Genomic DNA, 11,085 nt, shown 5'->3' with positions numbered 1-11,085 from the left:
CTCTCTCTCTGTGTGTGTGTATACACCATGGTCTGCATGTGGAGGTCAGAGAACAGTGTCTGGGAATTGGTTCTCTCATTCTACTGTGTGAGCTCTAGGGATTGAAGGATTGAACTCAGGTCCTTAGGCTTGGCAACAGGCACCTTTACCTGCTCAGCCATTTCACTGACCCCATTTTTAATTATTTTATACTATATCGTTGCCATACTTTGTCTTTGCTTAGATCCACACAGCTACTTACCATTGTAGGTTTGTAGCTGAGGAGCAGTGTCAATACCATGAAGTCCAGATAGGTAGTAGGCTAGAATATCTAGGCTTCTTTAAGTATATTCTGATGTTCACACAATAAAGAAGTCCCCTAAAGAGGCATTTTTCAACAAATTTCTGTCATTAAATGGTGTCTAAATTCAGATCATAGTAGGGACTATTGCAATTTTGTAAAATGATGTTATTTTAAAATATTTTATTTATTTTATTTTATGTGTATGAGTGTTTGCCTGTATGTATGGAAGTATACCACGTGCATGCAATGGCCACAGAGGCCAGAAGAGGGTGTTGGATCGCCTAGAACTGGAGTTACAGATGATTGTTAGCCGCCATCGGGCCCTAGGAATCAAACCTGACTCCTTTGGAGAATAGCAAGTGTTCTTAATTGCTGAGCCATCTCTCCAGTCCAATAATGTTATTTTAAAATATGATTAGGAGGAATATTGTACCCAGCACTTCCACTTGATTTAATGTTTTGCGATCTTTTTTTTTCCAGAGAGACTCTACTTTTTTTGGTTGTTGTTCTGGGGATTGAATCCAAGGCTTTGTGCAAGCGAGGCAAGCCGTCTAGCAACCCTTCTTACAAACAACATGGAAGCTAGTTTTCCTTGTGGAGAATGACCTCACTGTTAAGTAAAGAAAGGAGCCCCAGCCAGGTGCGGTTGTGCACAGCCTTTATCCCCATCACTAGGGAAGCAGAGGCAGGCAGATCTCTGTGAGATCAAGGCCAGCTGGAGTCCAGACCAGCTGGAGCTACAGGGAGACCCTATCTCCAAAAGACCAAAAAAGAGGGAAAGGAAGGAAAGGAAGGAAGGGAGGGAGGGAGGGAAGGAGGGAAGGAAAAGAAAAAAGAAAAGAAAAGGAGCCTGCCTTTGTGGCACACACCTGTAATCCCCACACTCCTGTAATCCCAGTACTGAGGAGGTAGAGGCAGAAGGTGCAATAGTTCAAGATCATCCTCAGTTGGGGCTGGAGTGATGGCTCATCAGTTAAGAGCACTGGTTGCTCTTACAGAGGACCTGGGTTCAATTCCCATCACCTACATAGCAGCTAACAATTGTCTGTAACTCTAGTTCCAGGGGATCCAATGCCATCTTCTGACCTCAGGCTTTGCACAACATGGGTGCACTTACACACATGCAGGCAATATACTCATGCACATAAAGTTAAAAAAAAATTTAAATTAAAAAAAAGGATCATTCTCAGCTAGGTATCTGGTTTGAGGCCAGCCTGGGCAATATGAGACCCATTCTGGGCTACCTGAGACCTAATCTCAAAAAAAAAAATGTTGAGGAAAGTGTGCTAAAGATCTCTCCTATACCAAAATTGCAAGCTGTGGTCAGGAGTGTATTGTTAACACAAGGGTGACCTGTTAGAGAAACCCCTCCTGTCGATATCACAGCACGGTAATTATTGAAGTGACCGGATTTGGTGATGTGTGTGTGCGGGGTGGAGGGGTGGGTACATATATATGCTACAGCACACATATGAAAGTCAGAGAACAACTTTCAGGACTTGTAGACGTTGTAGTTCTTTCCTTCTGCCATACGGGTCCCAGGAATCAAACTCATGTCATCAGCCTTGGTGGCAGGGCCGCCTTTACTGACTGGGCCATCTCCCTCATCCCTGGAGACCTACTCTTTCTTTATAGCAACCTGTAACTCCAGTGAGCTGGGTGCTAATTTACGAGCATGATGACACCATTGAAGCAGTGTGTGATCCTGTTACACATTTCCATTCATCGAAGGAAAATTAGCCTTCAATTAGTATGTATAACTCATGGATTCATGCTCAAAAAAATCAACAGTACAAGTTACTGGTGAACCAGGGGTCAATTTGGCAGAAGAACCCTTCTTTCTCATATTTTATCTGTGTGAGAATGTACTGGCATTAGACTTACTTTTTTTTTTTTTTTTTTTTTTTTTTGGTCTTTTTGAGACAGGGTCTCCCTGTAGCCCCAGCTGGCCTGGAACTTGCTATGTAGATCAGGCTTGCCTTGAACTCACAGAGATCCACCTGCCTCTGCCTCCCAAATGCTGGGATTAAAGGCGAGTACCACCATGCTCAGCTCATTTGTATAATTTAAACATCATAATTTCTTTATTTACTAAATTTAATTACAAAATTCTCACGGTTTGTATTTTCTGAAGCTTGCCTATTTTTCAGAAGTGGTAGTTACTGTTTTCTATGAAAATTAGTTTTTGTTTTAAGGCAAGGTCTCACTTTATATCTCAGATAGGCCTTGAACTTGAACTCACAAGCCTCCTGTCTCAGCCTCCTGAGTGCTGGAGTTAGAGGCATGTGCCACTAAACCCACTATGGAACTAGTTTTGAAAACGGCAGAGACTTTAAAAAATATTTTATTTATTATTTTATTTTATGTGTATGAGTGTGTTGCCTGCATGCATACAAGTGCACCTTTGTTGTTCAGTGCCCTTGGAGGTCAGAAGAGAGTGTCAGATCCCCTGGAACTGGAGTTAGGATGGTTGTTAGCTGCCATGTAGGTGCTGGGAATCAAACCTGGATCCATTGCAAGAGCAGTCAGTGCTCTTAACCACTGAGCCATCTCTCCAGCCCCAACAGCAGAAAATTTTAAATAAACTCCTAATAGATGCCAGTCTTTAAAGATGGATAGTTTTAGCCACTCAGGAAATTGAGGCAGGAAGATTAAGGAGGATCAGTCAAGTGGAGATCCTGCCTTTGAAGGGTCAGGGGGCTAGGGGTGTAGCTTAGTGGTGGAATGCTTTGCTAGCAAGTGTAGGGAGGATGAGGGTTCAGTTCTTAACATCACAGAAAAAAAAAGAAAAAAAAAAAGAGGAAAGGAGAAACAAGGGAGGGAGGGAAGGAGGGAGGGAGGGAGGGAGGGAGAAGAAAGAAGACACCTAATCCTTGTGGTGATTTGGTAGGTTTCTGTGTGAGGTCTTAATCCTTAGCACCCGGAATGCCTCGAGCTGGTGCCCAGGTCCTCACTGAGATAGATGCTGTGCTAATCTGCCCTTGATGAAGCGCCATTGATTATCTGAGATGACGCAAATGCACACTGGCCACTTCACTTGGTGCTTGCAGAGAGCATTGTCATTACTGCCATTCTCTAGCTTACTAGTTTCTAAAATGCATGGCTACTGTTTATAGCTTTATGTTCCTGGTTCCTGCAGAAGAATAAAAGGAATTTACTAGAATTTCTTTGTTTTGAGACAGAAAGTCAGAGCTCTTTTAATAACGAAGCCACACCTAACCCCATTACGTAAAGGAACTCCTTTGTGCTGTATAATACCACAGCCTAACTGGACGGTGCTGCATTAACACAGCACTTAATCAGATGATCAGTGTACGTTAGCTTTTCACTTAATTTTCAAATTATTTTAAATGAAAGTAAATGACAGCAAAGTAGAAGAGATTCAGTTCCTTTGTTCTTCAGAGAGGCTTTCTTTATAAAATCACTTTGTATGAAGAAATGATTTATTATCTTGCATAGAAGAAATAGCCGGTGCTCTCTCCTAGCGCTGTACTTTCTACTGATGTAGGGTGCACAGGGATGCCCTCCATCATTCTTGGGCTCCTTCTGATGCAGGTGGACACCAGCTGTGGCTAGAATTGTGCTTCCTGGACGTCCCTGCACAACAGCAACCACAAACCTGAAGACTTTAGCCTCACATCCAAGTATTGTAGTTGTGCTTATTATTCTTCATGTCTATTCTACCTCATCCTTGAAAGGAGTCAAGGCTACGTCATGAGTTTGTTAAACTAGCATGAAAAGGTGGCTTATATGATTATTTAAAATAAGATTTTAGTATTTGAGCCTTGTAGAAGCTGACAGATGGAGTAACATTTAATTAGTAAAGAAAAATGGTGCAATTAAGGAAGCGGCAGGCGTCTGCAGAGTAACTTGATATTTCAGTGCCTTACTAACTTCCCTGTGAACCTGAGTGCATCATCTTAGTTCTCTGCCTTAGCTTTCCAATTTGGAAAGTGAACACTCAGATTTCTAAACGGTTGATCAACAGTTAGAACAGGACTTATGTTCTTGAGACGATAAAGCTGCAGAGAATGTAGCGTCCACGGGTTCAGAGAGGCTAAGCATCTAGAACGGGTGCCAAGAGGGCCCTGTGCAGCCTGGTGTAGAAGGAGCCCTACATGGGGGCGGGGGTGGGCTGTCTCTCTGTCTGTCTGTCTGTGAATCCATTGAATTCTAGTTGGCTTCTGGATGTTAGTGCCCTTTGGTAATTCATCCAGTCACAGGAGCACCTGTTTCGAATTTTTTCAAATTTCTACAGAGAAGATTTAAAGTGCTAGTTCCTTTCTGTCCTGTTAATCAGGCTTAGGTTTCATCTCTCTGTTACTGATCAGTTGGGTGTAACTTCCTGACTCCCTGGTGATATAATATATCCATAGGTGGGGCTGCAAAGATAGCTCAGTGATGAAGAGCTCTTGCTGCTTTTACAGAGGACCAGAGTTTGGTTCCCAGCAACCTATGTCAGGCAGTTCACAACTGCCTATAACTCCAACTCCAGGACCTCTTCCAACTTCTGGCCTCTGCAGGCCTCATGCATGTGTATGGCTCAGTGATTAGGAGTACTGGCTGCTCTTATAGAGGACCTGGGTTCGATTCCCAGCCCCCACATGGCAGCTAACAAGCATCTGTAACTTCAGTTCCATGGGAATCGAAGCCCTCTTCTGACCTCCTTGGGTATTGCATGACAGGGGTACATTTACATACATGCGGGCAATAACACTCATACACATAAATTAAAAAAATAATAATAAAATATTTTTAAATGGTAGGGGCAGAAGTGGAGCTATGTGCTACAGAATAGATGCTTGAAACATCTCTTGTAGACAAGTTACTAGGGCATCTACAAAGATGTTTCATGGCTCTGAGATCAGAAAATGTGAATTTGAATCAGGTCCTTTAATTATAACCTTGGATTTTTTTGCAATCATATTAATAAAGCAAAATTGAGAATAGAGAAACCAGATGGACATGTTCCTGGGTGTGTGGAGGGTAGAAGCCAGAACCCGAGGGAGGGAGGGTTACCTCTTCAGAGGGGGAATGTTAGAGTAGCAAAAAGCCCCATAAAAAAAGAGTGCACAAAGTTGTCAGGAAAAACTGATGGGGAGATATAGGAGGAGTTGGAGGGGAGGGAGTGGGTGTGGATTTGGTCAGAACACCTTATATGCATGTATGAAAGTCTCAATAAAAATTTTTTTTAAGTTAAAAAAAAAAAGAAAGAAATGGCCCACCCCAGTTCTGGGATGTGAAGTCAGATCATTGAGCCTGGATTGGAGAAAGCAATCTGTGGCTGCAGGGAAATGAAAACACAAAGGGAGGATAAAAAATAGGCTTACCAAAAAGGGGAGAATTGACCCACAGATTATGTCATATCGGGCCACGTGGCAAGTGTTAAAGCCACTTGCCGCTAAGCCTGACAACCTGAGTTTGATCTCTCGAACCCACATGGTGGATGGAGAGAACCAACTCTAGCAATTTATCCTTTGACCTTCACACGCACTCTATGGCATACACGTGAGTGCACACATACACTAAATAAACAAACAAATAAATAAAATGCAATAAGAAAAAATTTTAAAGTTGTATCATATTCATACACAAGAAACAAAAGAAGTAAATGAACTTGAGCTAATGCTAAGCAAGAGCACCGAGTTTCAGAGGAGTACCACATATGTAAGATTTGCAAAAACATGGAAATTTCTATTTATTTTAAAATTAAAAATTTTTAATGTTTATGAGTGTTTTGTCTGCATGGATGTAAGTGCACTACATGCACACAGTGTTCATGGAGGCCAGAAGAGGGTATTGAGTCCCCTGGAACTGGAGTTGCTGGTGGCTGTTAGCTGCCTTGTGGTTGCTGGGAACCAAACCCAGGTCTTCTGAAAGAGCAACCAGTGCTCTTACCCGCTGAACCATCTCTCTAGCTGCACTCCACCCCCCACATGCCTTTGCCACTTTTTGTTTGCTTATTTTTGTTTGTTTTTGGGGGGTCTTTTTGAGACAGGGTCTCCCTGTAGCCCCAGCTTGCCTGGAACTTGCAATATAGACCAGGCTGGCCTTGAACTCACGGAGGTCTGCCTGCCTCTGCCTGCTGAGTGCTGGGATTAAAGGTGTGCACCACCATGCTTGGCCTCTTTGTCAGTTTTTTAGACAGAATTTTCACCAAGTTGTTTCTTTGGGCACCAACTCATGATAGATTAGAAAGAACGAATCTAAAGGGCTACTCTGATCACATCAGTGAGGTGCCAAACTCTATACAGATTTTAAAAAGACATAAGAGCTTAGGCAAAATTAATACAAGGTAAAAAGTTATATATTGGGGCTGGAAAGATGATTCTTGCAGAGGACCTGGGTTTGGTTCCCAGCACCCACATGGTGACTCACAACTGTCTGTAACTCTAGCTCCAGGGGATATAATACCCTTGTCTGGTCCCTTCGGGCAGGAGGCACACACATAGTGCACATATAGACATGCAGGCGAATACTCATATACATCAATAAAAGTAAATAAACCTTTTAAAACAAAGGCATATGTCAAAGAATGATCAAGACAACATTTATTGGCTGATTTTCATATAAGCTTTCACCATTAAAAATCAATTTTAACTGTTTTTATAAAAGAGGGCACGCAATTATATTAGAAATTTCATGAAATGTTTTTAAAAAACAAAAAGGTTTTGAGCCAGGCGTGGTAGCACACGCCTGTAGTCCCAGCACTCGGGAGGCAGAGGCAGGCGGATCTCTGTAAGTTCAAGGCCAGCCTGGTCTACATAGTGAGTTCCAGGACAGCTGGGGCTACAGGGAGACCCTGCTTCAAAAAGACAAAAAAATTTAAAAAATTACAAAACAAAAAGGACTAAATTTTAAAAAACAAAAAGGAGTAAGTTTCGTGTATTTGCAGCTTCTCTGGTGTGGAATGCTTGTTTCTTTATGGAGGATTGCTGCTGTGCAAAAGAAAAAGTGATAGCTTGAGAACAAGTGACAGCTCATTACTGACAACACATTAACATGCTGTCTTTTTTCTTTTTTGATAGATTGTTTAGCAAACAACGGTGAAGATTTATCAAATAATACAGAACATTTCCTCAGTCTGTTTAACAAGACCTTAACCTGCTTTGAACATAACCTTCAGGTAATTTAACACAAATGAGTAATGTGTAAATCTGAGTTCTTGTAGAATTAACTTTTGCTGGTTGTCTATTCTCATAAAGGAATTAGTGAACCTTTATTTCTACTCTTAGTGTCTTCCACTTGCAGATATTAGAACTTGAACTCTTCATTGGTGAAGTGGGGGAGGATATTAACATTTTCCCATTTTCCTGGCTTATCTTCAGGTGTTTTGTAATGATGATCTGGTGAAATAAGTAATGTGCAAACACTAACGGAGCCTTCACAGTTACTTAATTAAAGCACAGAGTCATTTGGTTTGACAGAAAATTACCTTGACTTTGTTTATGAAAAAATAAAAGTATGGTTCTGTCTCCAGGAAGCTTATTCTTTGGCTCAATCTTAGCTTAAATCAATTTAATCCACTTTTTTGTTATTTTTGTTTTTGTTTTTGAGACGGGTCTCCCTGTAGCCCCATCTAGCCTGGAACTTACTACATAGAGTAGGTAGGTTTCAGTTTCAGATCTACCTGCCTTTGCCTCCAGAGTACTAGAATTAAAGGTGTGTGCCACCATGCCTAGCTATTTAAACCACTTTTATTTAAAGGCATCATTTGGTGCCAAGCATGTGCTCTGCCTTAGGGAAACTGAGGCAGGAGGATCATGAGTTTGAAGCCAGCTTGGGCTACATAGCAAGTTCTAGGCTAGCCTGGACTACAAAGTAAAACCCTGTCTAAAATTAAAACAGTAAAATAAAAGAACCAATATACAAACCACAGCAACAATAAAGAGTCCTGTGTTGTAGATTTTTGTTGTCTCTATCTCTGATCCTTGAATTTTGTCATTGATACTTGCCTGATGTTGGTGAAGAGTGAAATTGGAACCCTGGTAAAGACTGTAGGACTTTTCTGTGTGTGTGTTTTAATGTGTGTATTTGTGTGTATGTCTTTTCCTTGAGACAGGGTTTTATGTATCCCAGGTTGGCTTTGAATATACTATGTATATTTTGAATTTCTAATCTTTTTGTCTCTACCTCCTTAGTTCTAGGATTGCAGGCATGCACCATAGTACCTGGTCTATGCAGTGGGCTTTCTGCCTGCTAAGCAAGCACTCTGCCTACTGAGCCATATGCCCAGAGGCAAAAATTGTAGTTCTCAAACTTGCATAACAAGTAATTAAAAAAAGGTTTATTTTTATGTGTATGAATATTTTGCCTGTACATATGTGTGTATACTGTATGTGCCTAGTACCCATGGAAGCCAGAAGAGAGTGCCTGATCCCCTGGAACTGGAGTTATGGACATTATATGCACCCAGGCATGCAGTCCCTGTGGAGGCCAGAAGAGGGTGTTGGATCCCCTGCAACTAAAGTTATTAATGGTTGTTAGCTGCTACATGGGTGCTGGGAACTGAACCCGGGTCCTCTGTAAGAGCAACCAATGCTCTTAACCAGGGAGCCATCTATCCAGCTCAAAACAGGGTTTCTTACTCTACTGAAGTTGGGAAATGCTTTCCTACAGGATTTAGAACCTTTTGTGGACTCACATTCTTTGTCAAACTTTAGATGGTGACTTGGCCCCTGGATTTGGCTAAAAACCAGGAAATGCTTTGGCTTAAGGGTCTATTGCTCTAACATACACACTTAAAAGAAATTAGTACTCTTCTGTGATACTAATTGCAACTGCTTTTTCCTAGTTCAGCGTTTTCTTATGCTTTTCTCTTATCATTAAGAAAATCTCATGTGGGGCCCGGAGAGATGGGTCAGCAGTTAAGAACACCGGCTGCTTTTGCAGAGGACCCAGGCTCGATTCCCAGCACCCCTGTGGCAGCTAACAACTGTCCTAACTCCAGTTACAGGGGATCTGGTGCCCTCTTCTGACCTCCGTGGGCATTGCCTTATGTACATGCAGGCAGTATACTCATACACATAAAATAAACAAAACAAAACAAAAACTCTTGTTTATGGGGCTTGAAAGATGGCTCCATGGATAAGAGCACTGGCTACTTTTACAGAGGACCCAGGCTCAGTTCCCAGCATCCATGTAGTGGCTAATAACCATCAGTAACTTTAGCTCCCAGGGATCCAGTGCCCTCTTCTGGTCTCCATGGGGATTGGATGCCTGGGTGCATATACCCACATGAAGGGAAAACACTCATGCACATATAGTAAAAATAAATAAATAATACTGGGTGTGGTGGCTCATGCTTTTAATCCCAGCACTTGAGAGGCAGAGGCAGGCAGATCTCTGTGAGTTTGAGGCCAGCCTGGTCTACACAGTGAGTTCCAGGCCAGGTGGGATACAGGGAGACCCTGTCTCAAAAAGATCCCCCCCCAAATAATTAATAAAGTCTTGTTTCTAATTTTGTTAGATTTATCATTGAAAATTTTTTATTTTTATTTTTTATGTATGAGTGTATTGCTTGCAGGTATGTAGGTACACCAGTGTTGTACAGTGACTTTGGAGGTCAGAAGAGGGCATTGGACTTCCCCTGGAACTGGAGTTACAGATGGTTGTTAGCCACCATATGGGTGCTAGGAATCGAACCTGAATCCTCTGCAAGAGCAGCCAGTGCTCTTAACCGCTGAGCCATCTCTCCAGCCCAGATTAATAATTTTTAATGGATTGTGGTATTTGTGTTACATAAGAAAAGCTTTTTTCATATTGAGATTATTTTTTAAAACTGTTTTAGTACTTTTTATACCTTTTTTTCTGTATTTAAACACTGTTTATCTGGGCTGGCAAGATACTTTAGCAGGTAGAGTGTTTGCCACAAAAGCTTGACAATTTGAGTTGGATCCTCAGAATCCATGTCAAAGTGGAAAGAGAGAATTGATTTCACAAAGTTGTCTTCTGACCACCACGTGTGCACCAGCACGAGCTCCCCCACCTCTGTATGCACACACCACCACCATCAATAATAATAATAATCATAATAATAGTAATAAATAATAAAATCTTTTATGTTAAATTTTTAAGGACTATACCTGAGGGACCTGGGGAGATGTCCAGATGGTAACATGCTTGCCATGCATGCATGAGGACCTGAGTTTAGACCCTCCCCCATTTAGCTGGGTACAGCAGTGTAGGCCCATAATTCTACTACTGGGAGGTAGAGGTAGAGGTAGGAAGATTCCTGAGGATTGCTGGCCAGCCAGTCTATGAGCTTCAGGTACACTGGGAGTCACTGTCTGAAAAATAAGATGGAGGCTGGAGAGATGACTCAGTGATAAAGAGTGCTTATTGTTCTTACAGATGACCTGAGTTTGGTTCCCAGCACCCATGTCCAGCAGCTCACAACTTCCTGGAACTCCAGCTCCAGGGGACCTAATGCCCTCTTCTGGCTTCTTTGGGCAACCGCACTCATAAGCCCAAAGCCCCACACAAACTCAACACACCTACATATAATTAAGAAATAAAAAAACAATCTTGCCGTGTGTGGTGGCACATCTTTAATCCCAGCACTTGGGAGGCAGAGGCAGGCGGATCTTTGTGAGTTCGAGGCCAGCCTGGTCTACATAGTGAGTTCCAGGACTCAAGCAGTTAATTTTAAAAAAAAAAAAAAAAAAAAAAAAAAAAAAAAAAAAAAAGAAAGAAAAGTAAATCTTAAAGAAAACATTTAAAACATAGGTAGAGAGTGATTGAGGAGGACACCTGTCATTGACCTCTAGCCTCCACATGCATGCACACAAGTGTGCAGGTGT

At 41.8% G+C, this 11,085-nt stretch overlaps 1 protein-coding gene across 1 annotated transcript in view; it reads left to right on the top strand.

Annotated features, from left to right (window-relative positions):
- Positions 1-11,085, top strand: part of Ostm1 (osteoclastogenesis associated transmembrane protein 1) — a 51,255-nt gene that overhangs the window by 14,194 nt on the left and 25,976 nt on the right. The window contains exon 3 of the mRNA XM_008850314.3: positions 7,312-7,409. Within this exon, the coding sequence (XP_008848536.1) occupies positions 7,312-7,409 (98 nt within the window). The remainder of the gene's footprint in view (positions 1-7,311; positions 7,410-11,085) is intronic.

This window comes from Nannospalax galili, unplaced genomic scaffold (genome assembly GCF_000622305.1).
Source record: "Nannospalax galili isolate Female #2095 unplaced genomic scaffold, S.galili_v1.0 scaffold324, whole genome shotgun sequence".
Taxonomy (NCBI): domain Eukaryota; kingdom Metazoa; phylum Chordata; class Mammalia; order Rodentia; family Spalacidae; genus Nannospalax; species Nannospalax galili.
The sequence above is the reverse complement of the archived record's forward strand: the minus strand, read 5'-3'. Positions and strand labels throughout refer to the sequence as shown.